The following is a 24,396-nucleotide window of genomic DNA, read 5'->3' on the forward strand; positions in this document are numbered from 1 at the left end:
ACCATGTTGGCGGCAGGCAGTACTATTCGATCCACCGCCTCTGTCGAACGTCCGGCCATTCTTCGGGTCCAATGGACTTTTTTCGGGTTCATCATGGCAAAACCGGCCATCGTATGTTGACCCGACACAGTTAACACTCGTATGATATGGACCCCTTCCATGACCAAAATCATTTATCGCGACATCGACTCTATCGGTAAGTGTTAACAAATTTATTTATGTAAATATTTAAACGTGTTCATATATCACGTTACTGCGATCAAAAAAAATAACAATTATTTTAAACTCGGTTTTTATTGTCTTTTATTAAATTTAATTGATTTTTTTTTTTTTTTCAGTTGGGTTATATGAGTCTAAAAGCGTTTTTTACATTCAAATAGTCTGATAAAGATCTGGTCGGTCGTTGTTCGGTACATTTTCCGTCATTTCCGTTTGACGTATAATATATCATATTATAAAGTATAATAGCAGTGACTAGGAGAAGGGATGAAGCCTCGGGATTTATCTCTGTAATAGATGTACAATATTATGTGACATATACGGGGTAAGTGCGTCGTAAATGTGGGTCAAATCCCTATAGTTGATGCTGTGTGCGGTTTCGATACTTGGGGAATAATAATACAGTAATGCCACCAATTATCATCGATAACTCGCAATGTATGGCGTTTCAACATTCTTTCACGGCAATAATAATGCAATTTAACACATCAGAAAGAGCACCACTACGATTACGTTGTCCATGTAACGTACGCACTTAAGAAGTTATAGACTTTTATTTTTAATAATCAAACCGCACGTCTTCAGGTGCTTTTATATATTTCCGTCACATGCCGCCGTCGAGTTTATAGATCATAAAATATGTAATGAGTGTTATTAAAAATTCCTCCTAACACTAACAATTGATTTCCTCGCCGTTGATGTTACCACTCGATAAGAACGTGTCAAGAGACTCAGTTTCTCCCCAAGTGTGTACTGATCAAAAGAAATAATTCTGACAAATTCACGTAGTTGACGTGGTATACCTATAAAACTTTCAATAACGATTCGCTAAAAAATAGGGCTCTCCTACGTTTTATGGGTTTGTAAAGGTACTTGAAATGTCTATATTTTGTCGTAGTAAAATAACTCACAATGACAATCCGAGCTGCACATGATTTATTGATTGTCATCAATAATGTTTCAATTCTATTATCTTTCAGATCTGATCCCTGAAAAACATGAGCGTAATTAAAGGATTGACGGCGATGACGGTATTGATCTGGACAGTAGGAGGGTCATCGTCAGTGTCGAGCTGTCGGATTTCCGAATTCCAATGCAAGTCCATAAATCGTTGCATCCGATTGGATGAATACTGTGACGGCAAGAACGATTGCCCTGACAGATCGGACGAACCTCCTCAGTGCACCGGTAGGAAAAAACCTTATAATATTTCTACCTTGGTTTAATTTACTGTCAAAACAATTGATTGTGCGAAGGGAAAGGCAATTTTATTTCACTTAAAGTCCAATTATGCTTTATTAAACTAATTATTGAATAAAATTACACCTAATAATTCAAGTCCTGCAATGAAAAATGAAATAATAATGCTAATGGTGTGTGGCATTACAAATAATTTTGAAATATGTCTCAGTTTCTTAGTTGCTGAAATCTATCGTCGGACACATTTGAGGTAGTAAATTATTTCGTTAGTTCTATTCACAACCATCGAAACGAGTTAAAGTTTCATGAAATACTGTTCAAACTTAATTTCTTCACTAATTATTTACAAAAACTTTTCTTCAGGTGAAATTATTTTTATATTTCCTGTGCGATATTGATCGACGCAATAGAAATAATATTGAATCTTAATACTTGTTAAAAAAACAATAATTTGTGTTTTTACGATTTCATACTAACGTCCAATGATATTTGAATAAGTCCATCTAGACCTTTTAATAAAACACACAATAGTTATGTACGGATGTTTATTATTCAAAGTTTGGTAATGGCTTTTGCCCGACTTCGACACATGTTTGCTTATATTAACATATTTCTATCGACAAAACTGCGGTCGATAATTGTTACAATAGAGTTTTCTTGTTTATGAGATGTAGTGACTAGGCAAAGGTATTCAAGTATTATATTATATCCAGTGAACTATTAGGACTAAAATTCAAACCGTACAACTTACCTGTGTATCGCGTTGGTGTTAACCACAAATTTGCGCCTCTGTTCGTTTAAACGTCGCCTTATTCGATTAAATGTAATACTCGACAAAGTTATAATATTTTTCTACGGAGAGAGTTTAATAATATTTGTATGTATACAAGCCGAGGGTTATTAGAATAATATCTGTTGATTTAAATCGGTTTCAACAGATGCTCGAGATGGATTAATTCAACGTCTTAGTTCTAAATTTTGCGGATTCAACGTCAAGTTTTTGGGATTGTTTCACTGCTGACTACATTAAATTCTCTTATATTTTGTACTTAACTTATGTGTTTGAGTTATATTATTGAATTAGAAGTTTCAAACGGGAAAATGTAATTCTCTCTTAACTTTGTTATAAGAATCAGCTTTGAATTTTTCTCTTTTGATTATAATTAAAAATTTACAAAAGGCTTCTCCTTTTCTAACGTGGCCGTACCCGGCGTAGATTATTGAAAATTTAACCAAAAAGATCCCGAGAGAAAAAACAATAAAAATTGTATGCCGAGCGAAAAAATACTTGTTTTTTAAACGTTCTCAAAAACGTAATTGTTTGTGTTATGAGTATACGCATCAATCTTATTTTCGCTTTTACATTATTTCTTTCTCAGAATGAAAAAAATGATGATGAAAATCATAGAATAGCCCGGAAACTATATTAGAGTTGGACTGATACCTTAATCTTTTACCCTAATTAGTCGGTCGTAAATTGCACGGTAATAACAAGACCTTTCTGGGAGTTTTCATCACAGCCTAAGCGTATTTACTAGGTAATGCACTTAACGTGAACCACCAAATTTAATTCTGGGGAAAAGTTTTTAATTTATAACCAAATTAATTTTGAAAAAATATTGTCTTTTAACAAATTTCAAGTTAAACTTAAAAATAATATTAATAATGATTCACAGTAAAAAATTATAACAATTAATAATGAGCGTTATGAAATTTATTACATTCATAAAAATCATACTAATAAGTATAATTTTTAGTTACATATTTTATCAAATTTTTTCATAGAAAAAAATAAAACTAAAAAAGATATAGATTTTAATAGGGTTTTCAGTTAAATATTTTTTTAAGTGTTAAATTAACTGATTTAATTTTAAAGATAATGTACATTTTTGTTCATAAATATTAATGCTTTTAATATGGTGTTCGTTTTCCCCAAGGCCACAACGTTTTTAATACTAAAAAACATCAACCCAAAAGTACCGGATGCGCCTTTTTGCTCTCATACACTTAAATTTTGTTATTCATGCATTGTATCTATTATAAACTATTATATTCAAGGGTCAAAACAGGTATCTTCTATAAACTGGCAAATAGCATTAAATTCATGTAAAAGTATAATAAATTTAGCATTCAAATGTTATGAGGATAATTAATTACTTAATTCTTGAACAACTCAACATTTAATGTAATTCTACAAAATTCTTTCTGATATTATATAAAAATGAAACTGCTAACAAAATTCTGATATATAAATTTAAGATTAATATTATAAAATTAACAGTATACAAAAAAAAAAACATTTAACTTTGTCTTTAGCTGGAAAATAATGGCTGTATCATTATGTATTTATTTATGCGTGTGCGTTTACATCTATAAGCACAAATAAGAGAAAATAGGTTATAAAATTATTTTCTCGGTCAGTAGTAGAATATAAAACAGGAGCAATATCCCCCAATATAATTTCTTGTAAGTAATCTATAACTTAAGTTTGTAGTTGAGACAAAAATGAATGCATTCTCATCCACATTCCTCGAAATGTTTCATTTTGGCGATAGAAATAGTAATAAAAAGTTACCACATAACATTAACCTGCCACGTTATTAGTTGTAGTAAAACTACTTTTTATAAAAATGTCTTCTGTGTACACGTAATGTCAAAGTAGCACTTTAAGTAAAATTATATTTTCTATTATGTTACTAAGAAAATTTGTATCATATTTTCACAGTTAAATCATCATATTTACACAATTCTTAATGACATTTTTTTGTTAATAACATTTTACATATACATATTAATGCATGATAGTTAACAATATTTAATAAATGTATAAATATAATATATTTATATTATATATATATTAGGGTGGTCTTTATTTGACCAATTTAAAAAAATCGAATGGGAGAATCACACATTTTGTTCTTTGTAATAAATAAAAGTTTTTCGTAAAATTTGATTATTCTAGGTTAACACCTTCACATGCTTCAAAGGGGTTGAAAAATGACGAAAAGGGGTAGAACTATAGTATTTTGCGTATATCTTTTAAAATATTAAGATGAGAGAAAAAACTATAGAATTAATTTTGTAGGAAAACATACTAGCAAAATACAAGGTTCTTACATATATTTACTTATCATTGACCGCATACAAATTAAAAAATTTATTGACAATATCTCTCTAAATATTGAGAATACAACAACATTGAAAGACATAAAATATATTTAAAAATACACAACTAAAAAAAATGTTATTATGATTTTTCTATAATACTGAAATTTAAGCGTATAAAGTAAAAATTCATTTAATTTTTGTAAAAAAACCAAAAATTATTTTACTAGGTGCATGTTTTTCTAAGTAGTTTTTAATTTATTACTCAAAATCAATTTTAAATAAAATAATTTCAAATGCTGCGTTAAAAAAAATTTTGGAAACTGAAACAATTTTTTCTAGTGGTTGGGATTTGAACCTAATTTACCTCACCATCATGACTAAAGCTTTCCCACTGTGTTACCTGGTAACCGAGGATACCTAGTGAAATTTCAGTATCTTAATTTGTTTATAACACAATTCATTTTTTTTAATAATAATATTTTTAGTAAAATTATTATAATACTAAAAATTAGTTATAACTTTTTCTTATTTTAAAATAAATTATTTTCAATTATATTTTTAAATAATATTTATAAATAACTTTTGTTTGTAAATATTTGAAATTAAATGATTATATTTATCGGCTTGTATCATATTTTCATTCAGTTTTTCTTTGCCTTATTCCAATGACTTTTAAATTATTGGTACTATGTAAAAGATGATAATAATCTTATCACTTAAATTTTCATTTTAAAATCTGTCGCTATTTTGAAGTTAATATTCAAGATTTTTTTTTAACTTAGTGTATCATAGTTTTTTTTTTTAATGTCGCGACAGCCTATTTTTCTTATAGGTCATATAATCAGTCAAATAACAGGTAATAAATTATCTTCCAATTTTGACTGCTTACGTGCATTATTTTACAATATGCGGATTGTACACTTAAGTTTTAATGATAGTTCTGCTCTTGTTGCTGATTAAAGCTTGTTATTTTGGAAAAAGGCAAGAATACCTTCAAAATATTACTGTGATATAGTTCGAAGATTAAAAAAATTATATGATATTGGCGAAGTTGAGAAAAAAATAAATCGAGAAAATGTTGAGAAAACAAAAACAGACCAATGAAAATTTGTTTAAAAACCATTTAAATGATTTGTTTAACATTGCTCATGAGAATGCTTTGAATATGATTAAAATTGAAGAGGATAAACAGTTTTTAATTTTACAAAGGCAAAAAGGGCGTGTTTGCTGTATAGGAGGCGTAGACAAAAAACTGAGTGAAATTGAAAAGCGGAGAGCTCAACAAAATTTAAGATAAGTAATATGGAATCTAACATCTACTATGAATCCTGGTAAATAAATTAATTCCTGAAAAATTAAAAAAATTAATGCCAATTATTTGTAATCTTATTTTTTGCTTGGACCCATCTAACAGAATTTACTTGGAAAATAATATTTCAAGCGATGATGAGGAAAATATATTAAGTTCTGAAAATGAAGACATCGTAGTGCCTCTGAGTTCTAAAAGAGACCGAAAAGAAATCATGTCTAGTCGTTTAGCATCAGCCTTAGATAAATGTAAGATTAGTGACAGAGATGCAATAANGCCTTAGATAAATGTAAGATTAGTGACAGAGATGCAATAAATTTAATTAATAATAGCATTTGTCGAAATATTTTAAAAAAATGTAAAAGATTACGCAATAAATCGTTCGTCAATAAAAAAAAGTCGCGAAATTTTTCGTGAACAATTATAGTTTGAAATAAAAAAATCCTTCCTTTGGTTAAATTTAAATTTTGCAGACGTCATTGGGATTCAAAAACCCTACAAAATTTAACTGGAACGGAAAATGTGGACAGATTACCAGTTTTTATAACAGCACCAAATGTAGAACCAGTTCTCGGTGTCCTACAAATATTATCTAGCACTAGAAAAGAAATATCATCGGCTATTTATGATATATTAAAAGATTGGGATTTGTTAGAAAAAGTACAAGCGTTTGTCTTCGACACAACGGCTTCCAATAGTGGTAGGTTAAATGGATTATGTGTGCTTTTAGAGCAAATGTTAAACCAATCAATATTTTTTTTGGCTTGTTGACATCATGTCTTAGAAATTGTTTTGCAATCCGTTTTTTCGTACTCCAAACTAACAGCAATGTCCGGCCCCGAAATTTCTATTTTTTAAACGTTTCAAAAACCTTTGGAAACAAATAGACCAAACACGTTTTAGTACTTATAAAAGCGATATAGAGGTTAAACAAATATTGCATAGTGTAACTAATGGTAAAATATTGTATAGAAAGTTTAAATGAAAATCAACCGAGAGACGATTATAAAGAATTTTTGGAACTTGTTATTATTTTTTTGGGTGGTAGACCACCTAGAGGTATTCACTTTCTACGTTCAGGAGCTTATCGTCATGCTAGGCGGATGTGTAATGGAATTTATTGTTTATAAATGTTATTATTTCACTAACAATTTACAATAACAAAAGCAGAAATTATATCATTAAAAACAGTGTGTTGTTTTATAGTTAAGAGTTTTGGTTTAGATGCCCATATACAATTTAAGCACATTATAATGTCATTCTTTTTTTAAGAAGACTTGAAAATTATAAAATTGATGACCCAAAAGTGGCTGAATTCGTAATAAAAAAACCCTCAAGAAGAAGATTAGTGTTACAGTGATCAACCAAAAAGGTATATTTTAAAAGTCGAAGACGTTTTTAAAGAAAAATTTACCAGTCGAATTATTGACGAATAATCAAAAAACTTTATTCAAAAATTCCGACTAAATGTGGATTTTTTAAGCCAAAATTCAAAAAATTAGCCTAACATTGAAAGTTACGTAGAAGCCAAAAATATTTTAAAACATTTATGTGTTATAAATGATGCTGCCGAACGAGGGGTAAAGTTAATGGAAGAATTTAACACCCGGCTTACTAAAAATGAAAATGAAAAACAGTATGTATTGAAAGTATGTTCTTTAATAACAATTTTTTTGAAAATCAAAAGTTAAAATGCAATTTTTGTTATTTTAGGTGATAGAGCAATATCGTAAAAATTACCCTAGTCATAGAAAAGATATTCTAACAAAAGATGCTCAACAATAATATTATATTTAACTAATGTACGCAGTTAAAAATAAATCTATTTTCAGCTGAAAAAAAAGGTTATTTAAATAGTAGTTGATAATACATTAATTAAATTAAAACAAATAGAAGTTTGAAATAAATTTTTTGAATTATAGTGAAATAATTTTTGGTTTTTTTTTATAAAAATTAAGTAATTTTTTTACTTTATGCACTTAAATTTCAGTATTATAGAAAAAATCATAATTGCATTTTTTTTTAGTTGTGTATTTTTAAATATATTTTATGTCTTTCAATTTGTTGTATTCTCAATATTTAGAGAAATATTGTCAAAAAATGAAAAACAATTTTTTTTTTTTTTTTGAGAAAAAAAATTTACTACATAGAACAAAATGTGGGGTTTTTCCATTCGATTTTTTAAAGTTAGTCAAATAAAGACCACTCTAATATATATATATATGTTTAATAATGATAATTATAAGTATTATAAAAAAAAAAATTATTTAAATGATAATCTGAACTTCAATAAAAGAAAGGAAACAGAACGACTGGAAACGCTGATTAAACTGCGGCTTTTATAAATCTACAGTTGTCAGCTTAAGAGTAATCAATATTTCATTAATACTTTGTTTTAGTCATTAATACAATTTCTCCATCAACGTTAGTCTCGTAATTAAATAACAATAATTCTATTATTTTCGACTGAACGATTTAAGCGTTGATTATAAAATAAATATTTGCAATATTTTTTTAATTGTATTCATTTTTGTTTACACAATTTTATTTGTTAACGTTATTAACAAAAAATAAATAATTTTTTAGCATGCAATAGAACGTATTATGGTGAAATAGGGAAATCTTACAGACTGACAGTGAAGAAAACTAAGGATGATAGACCATTTCTATGTCATTTAAGTTTTACAGCAAGTGGACAAGAGCTCGGTGATTTAATTGAGGTTAGTTGATTTTGTACGTAATGAAATACTTTAATAGAATACCATAATTCTATTCTTAAGTTAAATTATTATATTCGATTGTAAAATAATTATTATTAAATTAGGGTTTTTAACCCTCTACTTGAGAATAACTTGTAAATTTGACTATAAAATACATACCAACATGACAAACTATAATGAAAATACACTATAAAAAATTAGTTGTCACTTAACCGGTGATAATATGTAAAAGTTATTATTTTAGTGTGTTAAAAGTTTAGCTTTTTTGGTTATTACATGTAAAACATAGTCAATTGTTTTTTTATAATGATCTACACTCAAATATTTATAAACGTTTATTAGATTTCCCAATAAATCTTATTCCCATTTATATCTAAAGTTAAAATATTTTTTTTTACGAAGGTATGCTTAGAGCACACAACATTTAAATTATTCACATTTATTTATACTGAAATAATTAAATGGATAAATCACTGAACATTTTTGTACCGTCAGAAACTTTAAATCTACTACAGTGAAACTGTTTAAATAAATTTTAGTTGAAACTTGAAGTTTACTGCCTAAATTCCGTTAATGACATTTCATATTAAGGATCGTTACAATCAAATGTCAATTTAAGTCACTCGACGAGTGACATTTAACGACAACATGAAATTTGTACATTTTGTTTAAGATAAAGTAATTCAGTATTTGTCATCTAGTTATTATATTTGATTTTTTTTAAGCCTTACACAAGTAATACGGTAAAATTAGTATTTATACTACGCATTTTATAGTGCCAGTGGGATTGCTCTTCATTTTTCAAATATTATTTACAAAAGAAATATCAATCATATACGACTGTTATTATTGATGATAGTAGAAAAATGAATTTAATGAAACATATTTTAATGTAGGAACATTATCATGGTGAATACCAAGTTTTTCCTGATAATTTCTAGTTAATATATACACGTACTCGTGAACAGCTTTTGTTATTACATTATACACAAGGTATCAATTTCTACAATATTAATGAAATTCATAACATTAGATTATGCCGTAAAATCTTAACGCAATTGCATTATCATCTCAATAATTGTAATTATTTCTCTCCAAAGAGAAATGTTGTTCATAACTTTGATATAATTAAAAATAAAGCTTATTTATAATGCTAGTATTATAATTTACTATTAATACCAAGACTTTAATATCTTGATACCCTTTATAATTTTTTAATATGATTAAATCAACATACAAGTTACAATTTATACTAGCTTGCCTATTAAAAACTATTAAATTGAGAAAATATTAAAACAATAACAACTTTTAATGTATTATTTTAGAAGATAATAATATATTTTATACCTAAAGGGGAGATGAATCGTGACTAAGTAGAAATAAAAAAAGAATTATATCTGAGCTTCATTCTCAGCACTATCGTAAAAAACTTAAAACAAATTTAAAAAATATAATTGATCAGTCATTATCTCGATTAGATGATTTTTTAATTGCAAAACTCTGCTATACACAGTAGGGTGACAATTAATTTTAAGATTTTTCTTAGGTTCGACACTATAACGTTTACATTAACACTTGGCGACATGAGCACGAAATTTAAACTTGCCTATTTTTTAAGAAAATTAACAATTAATCTTATTGTCTAAACCAAATATTTAAAACTTTCAGGTAACATAAAATTTATTTTATTTTATAACAATACATAGTATACAATATTATTTTTGTATGTACATCTACGTTATCTGCCTAAGTGATATCTTAGCACTAATATCATTAATATTATATTGAAATTGAATAACTCTAATCTTATCAAATACCCTGGTTATATATTAAATATAAGAGTTTAAACTCTTAAAACACAAATAAATTAAAATACAATTTTTGTACTCTTGGAACTATCTGTACATTTTAAATTGTGTTTTAACTTATGTTACATTGTGTTTATTTAAAAATACAGATTCTATATTTTAAAAATGTATCTAAAAAAAAAATATATACATTATACATTATACATTATCTAATAATACAAAAACAAAATTTTTCAAAAAATTAATAGTTAAAATTTAGATATTTTTTTTGGTCAACCCATAAAACTGGCTCAAAAACTTAACCTTTTCTTTTATATAACATGATACAAAATGATTTATTAAAAAAAAAAACATTTATTGATTATAGTTTAGTAATTTCTTTTTTTAATACATATTTCAAAAGTTGACACTACAAAAAAATTATGTTTAGATTACTATATTACTATTAGTAGTTACTATATTTTTTAATTAAAATACATCCGTTTTCATAAGACGTTGCGTTGATTAGTTATTTTCGAAGTTTAGTGTTATAATTATATATTTGATAACCTATTTATACTAAAATATAACTATTTAATTTAACGAATTAAAATTTTAAAATATAAATAATTTATACATGTCTAAAATGTAAAAATTACTTTTTATTATTAAAAATAAAATATTCATTAAAAACACATTTTGATTTTCAGAGTACACGTCTGTTTGAAGATAAAATTTCTTTGCCCTTATTTCAATACAATTTTTATTTATTATCAATGTTTTAACATTTTTAAAATGGACTGTTGAAATATTTGAAAAATGTTTACATTTTTCATAGTAAATTATGTACTATAATATTCATAGATCAAAACCAAACTATTAATTTAACATTTTAATTCGAAACTAATGACGATTATTTAGTCAACCGCACCCGTCGCACTTTAACTAGTTATTAAATAGACACTATTTTAAATACAAATTTGTAAGTTTAGATTATACAGTCAATTGTGAATATTAATAGCGTTTTAGTATATTGATGTTAATTCGACACATAAAATGAAAATTATTTTTCGTAGATCAAATTTAAAATTGACCATTAAATTAAATAAGACAAAATTCATAAATTAAATTTGAACAATTTTACTAAAAATTTACTTATTATTTAAATAATCCAGCGAGACTTGAAAAAAATTAGTAATTTAATTATACCAAAAAGAAGACAATATTTAAAAATTATTTATTTCATTAGCTCTTAGCTCTTGATTTTTCTCTCCGGTATGAAGTACCGAACTTCATTTTAAATATTTCAATCAAAGTAGTAACTCTAATAAAAATTATTTAAATGTTGTAAATAGAAACGTAAAAATTAACCAAATAATTATTTTATCTTTTGATAATAAAATTGTGTTTATTCACAATAATATTTACTGGATTCTTATTTCCAAAAGTTTAGGTATCACACAATGTACTATGTACGTGGGTATAGATCCTGTCTGAATACTTGCGTAAGTACCACACACTGGTATTTTAATATTTATACTCGACTCGGGATCTGAATAAATAATTTATGAAAATTGGTATGTGTACGCAAAATACGTGTAAAAACTTCTTTTTATCGTTTACAGNCGCAAAATACGTGTAAAAACTTCTTTTTATCGTTTACATGGCTTCATACTTACTCGTATATGTGTAATTTATACCTCTATGATAGTATTATACGCCAACCGCCAGATTGAAGTACCTATCTTAAGTACTTATATTATGGTTGGAAATTCTAAATAGTTGATTTGGAGTTATTCGCAATTTTTCAAAGCTAATGCATTTTCTTAACGATATTTTTTAGCTATTAGTATTATTCGAGGCACGTTTGGCATGTTATTAGTCCATAGACAGGGACGTAATTAAAATGGGGCGAGAAGGATGTGCAACCACAGGATGAATATAACTATACAATGAAAACACAATTATTTTTTGCTTAAGGAGATAGTAAAAAATTATCTTCTAAAAGGAAAAATCCTCTCCGAAATTACGCCACTGTCCCTAGAACATTTTCTGGGACTATTCCAATTTTTTATGTCTTAAGACGTTATTTGTTTCAAATATTCTATACAAAAAATTACAATTTAAATATATTAGAGCAATTATGAAATTAATTATGATAAATTTGTTAAATTACCAATCACAAAATTTTATAATACTATTAGTAGTAGCTTAACATATAACTGACAGAAGCTTAAAAGATATATTTTTTTATTTATTTCATGAAAGTAATCTATACTTTTGAGCATCTCAAATAAAAAAAAACCGAGAAACTATTAAACTTTTGAATTTAAATCAAGAAAGTCAGGACTTTTAACCTGATTATATAACAATATCTAAAAAATAAAAAAGTCTATTTTTTGCTTAAAATAATTCCCTTTTGTAATAAAAGGATAGGAATTGGAAAATATTTAATCTTATTAATATTTCTGTTTACCTAAATAATTATATTACATTCTATATTATATAAATTAAGGTCATAAACTATAATAAATAAATTCTTTCAAACATTTTTTTGATAGTTATTTTCCTGATTTACAATTTTTAAAACGAACACGTATCTAAAGAGATAAACACAAAAGTACGTCATTGAATTACTAAACCCAAAAGTTTGTAGTTAATTGAAAACGGAGTAGCTTACTCGTAACCTTAACTGTAAGATTATACTTTGATTGTAACTGTAAGAGAAAACTTTTGCGAATATCATTATTTTGAGAAACACTAAAATTACAGATTTAGAAAATCAAAATTTTAAATGTAGAACTTTATAGTTTATATCCCAAAGTTGATAAGCCACAAAAATAGAGTTTTCATTTATTTGATAAAAAGTAAATGTTAATTTTCCAAAAAGGTTTATTTTTAATACTTCATTACCACAAAAATTCAAAAATAGTATTTGCCCTCCTAAAAAATTGATACATATTACCAATTTTTAAAAAGGGACACATTTTTTGTGATTGCGTCCTCCTTCTAAGAAGAAGTTTTTTAACCATGTATACACTAGGATGGTTGTTAAATCCATTGACAGAGAGGAAAGACAACTACAATCACTTAAATAATGTTTTTTTTTTCATCAAACGGAGACGACTGCGACCGAGTCTCGAACCCGAGACAGTGCACATCAGACACTGTTGCCATACCGAGTCGACCACACCGCCACTCGATTTATAAGCTTTTTAAAAAAACCCACAGAATATTAACATAAGAAATAAATGCTATTCTCAAAAATAAAAAGTTTATCAATAAAATAAGTAGAAGAAAGAACAATAAATTGTATTTCATTGCATTTGATTACCGTATTTTCGTTTTTCGTTAAAACTTTTAAAACAGATACTTCATTTGGTAGACGACAATATAAGCATTTGCCCCGGTCCCAATTTTTAGTAAAAACTTAGGCCAATCGATCCACATTTGTTACTCCATACTTGTTTTTATTCAATTTTACATTATTGTAAATGGTAGTGAATTGGCCAACAAGTAAAAACTAGGTCACTTCCAAATTTATCTATTTAGCTTCAGATAATTTAATCAAACAAAGTTAGAGATGTTGTCTCTTCGAATAAAAGTTAACCAATTATCCGATTTTGTGTTTTCAAGTTTACAAAACGCATCAAAGTTATATTTAGAAGTATTCAAACTTATACTTAACGGCCGAAATGAGCACATTTTAGGGCAATTGTAGAGAGTATCTTTTTATTTGTCGAATTTTTTCTAAGCATCTACAGATAAGAATTTGTTGGCCAATGATATTTTTATTTTTAGTTTTTGAAAAAAAAATAAACCATTAAGAAGCCATAGAAATACAAAAAAAAAGAGAACCCGTACAAATGGATAAAAAAATTGAGAGGCCATAGAAATTGAATATTTAGCATTTTTATGATTTCTCACTATTGGCATTTTTATGGCTTCTAACTTTTTGACATTTCTATAGCTTCTCAATTATTTCATTTCTATAGTTTCTCAATTAATACATTTCTATGGCTTCACATTATTTGGCATTTTTATGGCTTCTCTCTTTTTGAAATTTCTATGGCTTCACATTATTTGGCGTTTTTATGGCTTCTCACTTTTAACATTTTTATGGTTTCAAACTTTTTGACATTTCTATGGTTTCTTAATTTTTTTAAATTTTTATGGCTTCTCAATAATTAAACATTTCTGTGGCTTATAGAAGCAAAAGAAATGTAAAATAATTAAATTATAATGATCTTGTTCCGATAATGTCATATATCAACCAACAAAATAATGAAAATTCCATTTCTTTCATTAAAATAGTCTATTATTTAGAGATTCTCTAATTAAAATTCGTGGTCTTAGTATTCTCTTGTATACATTAATCTCTGAGCTGTCAATACCATCAGGCTAATAACTCCTTTATCAACATTTCCCAGAAATTCTTTTGTCTGATTAAAAAAATGTCTGTCAATGCAACAAAATAACTGAATATGAATAAATAAGGTAGAGTCGAGAAACTTTTCTCTTGGATACATCTAGTATCTTTAATTTTATGGTTATGGTTATTAATAATGAAAGTACAAGATTTTTATATTTTGATAAATAAAAATGCAAATATGTCTTTTTTAAAAAAATCTACATATATACAATTTATAGAGGAATTATTCTAGATACAAAATAAAAATAAAAATTCTGCGTATGACAAAAATTTAATGTTGACACAAATATAAGATTGTAGATTTGTACAAATGTACCTGATATTGATATGTATTTTTAATAATGACTATATTATTTATAATATTTAATCAACTATAACAGTCTCCTCGTTGAAATGTATTTTCTAATATTGAGATTGGATATAACATATATTGATCAAATGTAACAATTATTCATCTATTTATTATCTACAAATACGTGTTTCAAATTTTATGATTTACCAAGTAAATATAATAATTACAAAGAATTTTTAAAAATATATTTATAAATTTTATTTAATAAAACTTTTGTGATTATATACATTGATCGTATTGATTAGTTTCCAAATAAGTCATACATAAAAATTACTTTGTAATTTTAATATTGTTACTAGGTATTTCACGAACTTATAAACAAATATTTGTAGATACACAGTACTTATTATAAGTATAGTAGATAAGTATTTGGATTATTTCTAAGAAACAAATCACAATCAATGTTTCATAATTGGTTTGGTTTTATTTGCACACATCAAAATCGGAGTTTTGTCCGACTAAAATTAATTTTTGAACCACTGTAGGCTGGTCAAATATTTGTATCATTCTAGTAAAATCTTAAATGACTCCTATGTTAAAAAAAATAGCTTTAACTTAATCTCTAATTTTAGAAACAAAATATTTTATTTTGTGAAAAATAGTATTAAAACCAAAAAATTGTAAATGAAACAGAAAATTAAATGATCTATCATAAAAATTCATTGTTAAAATATATTTTACTTTAGCTCAACACTAAATATTTATTTCAAGCCTTAATATTTTTCATTAAACATTCAATAACTAAGATAAAAGTTTCTCGACTCTACTCTAATTGTTAAATCCACATTCAGTTACTTTGTTGCACTGACAGCCATTTTTTTAATCAGACAAAATAATTACATAGAAACGTCGAAGAAAAATGTATAAGTCTGATGGAATTGACAGCTAATGTATACAAGAGAATACTAAGACCACAAAGTTTAGTTAGAGAATCTCTAAATAATAGACCATTTTAATCGAAGAAATGTCATTATTTTGTTGGTTGATATATGACAATATCAAAACAAGATCATTATAATTTAATACTGAGCACGTCAAAAATCAAAAAAGTCAGATTTAACGATACTAAACTTTGTCAGTTATAACTTAAAAAGTTTCATTATTTATTGTTTCGTCATAGACATCGACTTGAACGTGACTACAAGTACACAAGATAAACAACGCTGAATAAAATTGTATATCATCAAATTAAAAAAATTTGAAATTATTATAAATAAACTATCTTCATTAAATATTGAATGTAGATACTAGAAAATATGAATTATCATTCGAAGATTTAATTTACAATATTAATTAGTAGTTAGGGTTCATGGAACTTTAGATGTTCTTTTTGTTAATAATAAACTTTATACAAAATAAATTTTTAATATATTAATTGAATATTATTTGGTTGTTTAGCTCCTTTAGAAAATGAGAATATTTTAATAAAATAGAGTTAATTTAGGATGTATCTCATAAAAAATTGTATATATATGTACATATGCATATGTATACAAAATTATTAGACGCGTATAATTTGAAAATATAAATTGAGAAATAATGCAGACAAAAACAGCTACGTTTATAAGCAAGTCCAGTTTAAGGCGTTTTCTATAGGCAACTAAACCATCAGAGTTTCGCGTTAAATATGTTGTAGACGACATGCTGCGCTCACGCCGAAAAAAAATTAGAAAAACTGTACCAGGGATTCAGGAGGAATACGTTATTTTTGTAATGACTTCCGTTACACGGTACGTCGTGAAGTAATGGTTGGTCGAATTCTAGAAAAACGGTACCAGGGAACTAGAAGATAAAAATGGTTGTCTTGAAACTGCAACAGCGGTGGTGGATCGCTGTTGTTGTAGTTACGAGTTTCCTACCGTGGTGGGACGACGACGGGTATCCTGTCGTTTGACATTTAAGACAGCCTGATGTTTTCGGTTAGGTGATTTTGAACTTCTATCTATAGATTTTATAGTACAGGAATCGTATTGCCATTATCTGTCAAAGGTTTTCATAGGCATCAATTACTCGTCCCCCATATCTTTAAACTATTAGATTTGAGCCATCCCTCTGTGATGCGCAGCGTGAAAATCGGTAGCAATAAATTAACACGCGGGATCACAAACCGTGGCGCCGATATGTATTCATATATCATACACACATTCTGTTCTTACAATAAGTTGATATTTTAATCATAGAATAAATAAGCTCTTGTTTATTCTGTGATTAAGTATGTTTTCCACAAAATTACGGTAATTTATCAGCAGAAACATGTCGCTAAATATACCACTCACCAATATATGGATTTCGACCGCAATGTATATATATATATATGGATCAGCACTACTGGATATATCGGTGTACACACCAACGGTGTGAGGGATGTGACACGAAACGTTGCGAAAACTTGAAAATTGCAAATGGAAGTTATCCAAACTACCAGACGGTATTCCGTTGATTGAGTTTGAGCTTCATAATTTGTGCCGGCTCTGCTAACAATGTTATATGGTAAAACTTACAGTTATTGGACCGGGTTTGGCAATGAGCACATACACTATCATTTTATCAATACATTCAACGTTAGATTTTAAAATAAAAAACAATTGGGGTTCCGATATGGTGCAGATCAATTAACTCGGTGCAATCCATTGTGTAATTATCCTTCATTGTATTTTTGGTTGAAAAAAATGCCGAAAATTGACATGAGAAACACCGTGAAAACAAATGCACGCGTAGAAGTAGTTAAATTTTGTACGGTGCGAGCACAGTTTACAAAATTAAAACAAATTAAAAGATAAATCCTTTAATAGTTAATCAGACTCATATTTTTATATTCTTACCAAATTTATTGTTTTTCTAAGATTATCAATAAAAGAGGAATAATTAATGTGCGATTTGAATATTAATAAACTTAGAGAAAAATAACTGTGTTTTTTGAAAAACTAATAAATTAAAAAAAATATATATATATTGAAATCATACCGATTACAATGACAAAATTTGAAAATTATACATTATATAATAATGAATAAATAAAAAAATCAATCCAATACAGTGGGGACGTGCCATAGTTGGGTACAGTTTAGATTTAATCTGACAGTAATTAAAATCACTATCATAAAAAACGCTTCCATGCAAATCTGTAGAAAGTGTTTAATTTTAAAAAATTGATGTATTATTTCCAAAAACAGCATGATCTGATCCTGATGAAAGTGTAATATATGTATAAATATTTATTATAGCAATTAAATATAGTATGAAATTGATACTTAATAATTTAGTACAGTAATTTTCACGGAAAATTATAAAGTAGTTATTACTTTTATGGCAAACGTATATAAAAATTGAAGGTCTTGATACAATGCATAAAAAAAAATTGTTTGTTATTTATAAATAAATTTACCGGTCCACAAGGAATTTTTATCAGAGACCAAAATATACTTTTCTAAACCCATTTTTGCGCCGATTATGCGCATATGGCCTAAATAATAACAAAATCCTTCTAATTAATATATCAAATATTTATATTAAATTATTAGGTTACGTATGAATAATCAATAAATATATTTTAAATATATTTAATTATTTAATCAATAATATATATTAATTAAAAATAAGTTGAAACAGTTCCAAATTCTATTTGCATTTTTAAGTTTTCAACTACCCTTGTATAAAGGGAAATGGTCTGATTAAAAAAAAAAAAGCATGTCGAATGAAAGAGGTATATAAATATTATTTCTCATAAAAAAAATTGTACTGATCTATACATTTTTCAAAGTTATAGAAGTATAAATTTAAAAATATAAAATCGAGAATTTTAACACAAAAAGCATACAGTAGTCATTTTCATCGTGAAGACAGAATAAAGTCCGAAATTTATTTTTCCATAATAAAGTATAGTACATAAGCTTTAATTTAAGGTTTATATAAAAGTGTTAGTCTTTCCGGAACACTTTCAAAAGTTAAGTTAAAAATGTTGTCATTTTGAATCCCCCTGTGGGCAGGTAAAGGGTCAGATTTATAAAAAAAAATATACAAGATGATAAGTACCTCACTATCTATATAAAAAAAATTATATTTATTTGATCATTTTTTAAATAGTTATAGCAGTTTCAAGTAAAAAAATTGAAAAAATTTCGAAAATAAGCCATATTTAAATTTATAATATTTTTGGATATTTCCCCCATTTACAAGGAACGAGAGAATGTTTTTCAATTTTTGAAGGTAATGTCTTCGACTAGATACGATTTGTGATCTTTTGATGTATCATTGAAAGAAATCGGTTCGGTGAGAGCTGAAAAAAAGTGGTAACAAACACAAAAAAAAAAATTAAAAAAAACACATCATAGTAAAATTAGTACCTTCTCAGCTTTGCATCGAAGCTAATGAATATAGTGGTTGCTTTCAAGTTGCCAATAACTGTTCACTTTATTATAATACTGTTATGTAATAATAATAAATAATATAATCCATAAACATTATGCAATAAAATAGTATAAAAGTATCGTCTAAAGGTAATATTTTGCTATTATAAGTTTTATAACAAAAACAGCTGATAGTACGAAAAGTTCTCAGGCGGTCACCCATCCAAGTACGCCCGACGTTACCTTACTTTAGTGATCGGACAAGAACTGGTGTATTCAACATAGTATAGTCGTTGGCAATGGAAAGAGAATACTTTGTTTTATTAAAATAAAATAAAAAATAAGGTTTTTTTTTTTAATAAATATCATTTCAAAATTAAATAAACTATTCTATTCTATTCGATTTGGTGAAAATATTTTTACTTTTTATATAATCAAACATTGATAAATCATGTTAAGATCATGATTTTTCATATATCGATTATAGATCAGAATTTGTTTTATTTAATTTTGTATTTTAACTGGAATGTATTTAAGTTTCGAATTGTAAACAGATATTTAATTTAAATGAAATCTTATTACATAAAAGAACAATGAAAAAAACGTTTTTCTGACAAAATTACTTAGCGTGCTCTGATTTTCAACAATTTTTTTTTCAACGAAGGACTTGGTCACGAGATTCCAGGAAAATTATTGAACTTTTTTTTTTTTATGTCCACGTTGAGTTTATATTAAAATACGATTTTGCATTAAAATAGCAATATATTTTGTCAATGAATGTTTGATAAGAATTGATTTCATTACGATTATAAGTATATAAGTTTGTATATACATTATCTATTAATAATCTTAATTTCTTATATACGATGTATAAGTCTATTTGTTTATTGTAAAAATTGGGACTCGTCTATGAAAACTATGCTATACAATGTCATATCACAGTAATTAATATTCTTATCAAAATTGACGTTTTTAGATAGTTCTAGGAATAAGTTCAATAACCTATTGAATTTTATCTATAATATTAACACAATTATTATAATTAGAATATTATTAATTATTGTGTATACCAGAGGTGTATTTAAGGGGAATATGAGCCACTACCGCCCCTCTTGAACCAGTGCTATCAATATTTCTTTAAGCCAATATCTAAGAAATATAGCTCTAAAGACTGTTTTTATTTATTGATTATCACTTTGATTTTTAGCAAAAAATTCTATAACATGTTTACCAAATTACAAAAAAATAAAAAATCCTCCTAAAATGATTACTGAATACACCCTTGGTGAATACCTCAGTAAACAAACGTCAATTATATACTCAATACATTTTACTATTTTCTTTTTTTGAATTTTTTTGAATTTTCTTGATTTTCATAATTAAATTTTTAATATATTTTTGTTACGCCGATTTTAATTTTTCCTGCAAAATACTTATAGTATTTTAATTATTATTAAGTACTACATGCCCACCGGTATACATAATAGAATCAATGGCCTACTTATGAGGACTGACCAAAGAGATTTACTCGTTTAAGGCACGTGAGGTTCGTAGGGTCCCGGGTTTGAAGCAGAGCCTCAGTTAGACGAAGCCTAGTTTAGGAATATTAAGTTTACAAAATTATTCGTACAGAAATAAAACAAATTTATTTTTTTTAGTTGATTTTCGAAGAATTTCGTCTGGGGATGTTGGACAACGGAAGATGCGTCGGTGGTGAAATGCAAATTTTGGAACTCGGTAGACCTTACGTGGGTGGCTCTTGGTGTGGATTCAGTCCACTTGATGGAAATCCACCAGCAGTGTACTACAGTGAATCTGGCACTGTGACTATGACGCTAAGAATACCGTACAGCGGTTTGTTTCAGTCAATACCTTTTAGGTTCGATTTGCGATTTAAGTTTTTGGACAACCAACAAGCTTCAGTTCGGTTGGGCACAACGGACGAACCAAAAGAACGCGGTGAACCCGTGCCCGGCACCTACTGCAGTAGAAATTTTTATGAGTGTTACAGAAAAAAGTGCTCGCTGCAGTCACCCAACTACCCGGGGATGTATCCAAGAAACGTGAGTTGCCACTTCACTGTCCGGCAAAAAGTGGTACCCAAGTGCAAGCACGCTATGGTGTCTCTTAGCCAAAAGCATGGAGTCCGGTTGTTGCAGACAGCGCGGGCGTCTAACGAAACGGCAATCGTTCGAGTCAACGATATGTGCAAAAATGATGCAGACAAATTGGTGTTTCATGACGGACCGACGGAAGACGATCCTGTACTGTTAACGTACTGCGGTGGACCAGTACTACCCCGGATCGTATCAAGCGGTCCCGTCATGCTAATAGTTTTCAGGTCTGCAACCTTCGATACACCCGGCACGTTTTCGTCGCCCGTGCCTGTGTCAGTATTGCGCAGCTTTGAACTCGACCTTCAAATAGCGTTTGTCGACTCAGATTCATTGGACTATTCTAGAGGTAAACATTTTTGCGAGTTCGTCATTAACGCGTCCAGCTCACTCAAGTCAAGACGAGGCATTTTGGTCAACCCTCAGCACTCGATTCCACCGAACAGCACGTGCACGTACCGATTCCAAGGAAAGCCCGATGACAAAATTTGGCTATTTTTTGAAAGCTACGGTCATAGAAGCACCAATCACTACATAACGTTTAAGCCGTGTCCTACCAGACTACGTTTATGGGACGGTGCGGGTACACTGATGGGGGACCATTGCGACGCGCCTAAACTATGCGAACATGCATCACTGCCTAACAAGACTCGACCCTGTTCGATGCCCGACGAAAGCTACTTATCGAAATCGGCCAGCGTATTCCTACAGGTTCACACGGTGCTCGGTACCGTTTTGGAACCTTATAACTTTAAGCTGCACTACGAGTTTGTAGACAGTAGTGTATACGATAGAGACGACACGGATGGTGGTGGATGTGTGATAAACTATAAGGTACGAAAGTCCATTGACATAGCAGAACCAAGAAACGTGTTCTTGTACGGTAGAGGCGGTGCAAAAAACTTTGATTGTCTCTACAGGTTGCACGCCGAACCTGGTTACCGTATGCAAATTGTTATGAGAAACGCATCTTTCGGTTCCAGAGAATGTGGCGTTCAACAAATGAAAACTATAAGAAGTAAACTTCTATGCCCCGAAGGTGACGGCTCGAAGCTGACCATTAGCGAAGTATACTGGCAAGGGTTAAGACTGGAAAGGGGCTGTTATTGTCAGAATTTTACTGAAAACGTGTTGGGTGCTTCCCAGGTGACTTATGACCCATCTTCTAGTCTAGTTGAGATTCGTTTTCGAGTATCCAATTTGGCCGTTACCGAAGATTTTACCAACATATATTTCAACGTGCACATCCGCGTTACGCGTTCACCGGCGTGTCCAAGAAAACAATGGGTGCGAGGTTCCGGTGGCGAAATCGAGTTGGTGTATCCCCCACAACTTCGTGACGATATATACTGCCACGATAAACCCTGGCTACTGGAAGCTCGAACCGGCCACAGTATGTTCGTTCAAACGTGGGGACACTTTTTGCCATTGAACACTTCGCTGTCTCAGTGTAAAACTCGAAATCGAGTTATGTTGTACGAGCTCGAACCAGTCCGGCTTATCAAGCAAATATGTCCTGCCGACGTCCGGGACGATAGGCGAAGTATCCACATGTTCTCGGATGAATGGGCAGACTATTTGCCGGTCGCTGGCCGCCAGAGTCCCAGGTTTATGGTCGAGTTTTTAGCGTTGGAGCCAGGTTCATTGGCGTTCAAATGGCTGGAGGTTTCCAAACCTGAATTTGTCGCTGCCCAGCCAAATCGTTCGGTCAACTTCAAATTAGGATGCGTTCACGGTTGCCCTGAGCTAAACGCTTGTATAAGCTCCACGTTGTGGTGTGACGGTCATAAAAATTGTCCTTCAGGTGTGGACGAGTCGGACTTAAACTGTCAAACTAAGTGGCCCACAGTTCAAGCTGCATTACAAACTTACGGTGTTCCCGTCGTAGCGGTAACCCTATTCGGGTTAGTGTTTGCTCTATTGGCGTTCATTTACTGTTCCCGCGAACCCGATTACAAAACTTACGAAGAGCCTGAACAGCAGACGACCATCACTGACCACACTCGTTCATGTTCAACTATTGCTTCCTGACAGCAAAACTCGGTCGACATTGAAGACATTGTCGATCGAGAGACTTGTGTGTAAAATACCTGCTCAAGTCATTACGTCGTAAAATCTTTTTTTCTTTTTTACTGTATCGTTGAAACGAAAAGTTCTGTCCAAAGTAGGTGCCTTAAAGAGTTTATTGTTGATATTTAAACATTTAATTGTTTCTATATGATAAATTTATTGTTGTTATAACTTAACGGACTTGTTTTATTCATAACATTGTAAAAAATTTATTTTAGATGCCATACTGTGTTGAATTATACGATATTAACATGTACATTAATTACTATGTATTTTTTAACATCAATGAAATGTATCCTTGAAAGTCTTTTACTTTAAAAACATACATTAGACTACAAATTAGTATATCGAAATTTAATGTTCTCGTATAGTTAATGTATTACGTTACACTTTTTTTAAGATATGTATTGTTTTATTATTATATTATTCAATTCATCACACCATATAGTTCTAACAAAGAAAAATTATGCCAAATATAATGTGATATTGTCTTACCTACTAACTTTTTATCATTAACTATTTTAATTTTATTAGAGACAAAATTAATTGCCAATTTATGTAAAAATGGTTTTAAATTGAAATGAAAAACAATCTTAAGTTTTTATGTAGGTACTATTGTTAAACAATGTATTTTAGTGTTACCATATTTTGTATAAAAAAGCACAAGTAATCAAGTATTCCTTTAGACTATAAAGATTTTGCACTTGCATAGAAAATTATATAGAAATTGGGAAATAAG

General features: G+C 28.6%; 1 protein-coding gene across 5 annotated transcripts; it reads left to right on the forward strand.

Moving 5' to 3' along the window:
- LOC126906572 (uncharacterized) lies at positions 1 to 24,327 on the forward strand. 5 transcript variants are annotated; one of them, XM_050687156.1, is made up of 5 exons: positions 1 to 196; positions 339 to 544; positions 1,200 to 1,407; positions 8,423 to 8,556; positions 21,132 to 24,326. In XM_050687156.1, the coding sequence occupies exons 3-5, from the start codon at positions 1,218 to 1,220 to the stop codon at positions 23,616 to 23,618; spliced, it is 2,811 nt and encodes a 936-aa protein (XP_050543113.1). In that variant the 5' UTR covers positions 1 to 196; positions 339 to 544; positions 1,200 to 1,217; the 3' UTR covers positions 23,619 to 24,326. The 5 variants fall into 5 exon arrangements, with proteins under 5 accessions (XP_050543113.1, XP_050543112.1, XP_050543114.1 ...); XM_050687158.1 differs by lacking the exons at positions 1 to 196; positions 339 to 544 and adding exons at positions 7,112 to 7,485; positions 7,550 to 7,680 and having other exon boundaries at positions 1,311 to 1,407; positions 21,132 to 24,327; XM_050687155.1 differs by lacking the exon at positions 339 to 544.
- Positions 24,328 to 24,396: the final 69 nt, after the last annotated feature.

The sequence above is a fragment of the Daktulosphaira vitifoliae genome, unplaced genomic scaffold, assembly GCF_025091365.1.
Source record: "Daktulosphaira vitifoliae isolate Bord-2020 unplaced genomic scaffold, ASM2509136v1 Scaffold_5, whole genome shotgun sequence".
NCBI lineage: Eukaryota > Metazoa > Arthropoda > Insecta > Hemiptera > Phylloxeridae > Daktulosphaira > Daktulosphaira vitifoliae.

Excerpts from the sequence above, each read along its gene's own strand:
- LOC126906572 (XM_050687156.1), top strand. The coding sequence starts at position 1,218 with ATGAGCGTAATTAAAGGATTGACGGCGATGACGGTATTGATCTGGACA. Across the intron at positions 1,408-8,422 it reads CGAACCTCCTCAGTGCACCG|CATGCAATAGAACGTATTAT; the intron begins GTAGGAAAAAAC and ends ATAATTTTTTAG. Across the intron at positions 8,557-21,131 it reads AGCTCGGTGATTTAATTGAG|TTGATTTTCGAAGAATTTCG; the intron begins GTTAGTTGATTT and ends TATTTTTTTTAG.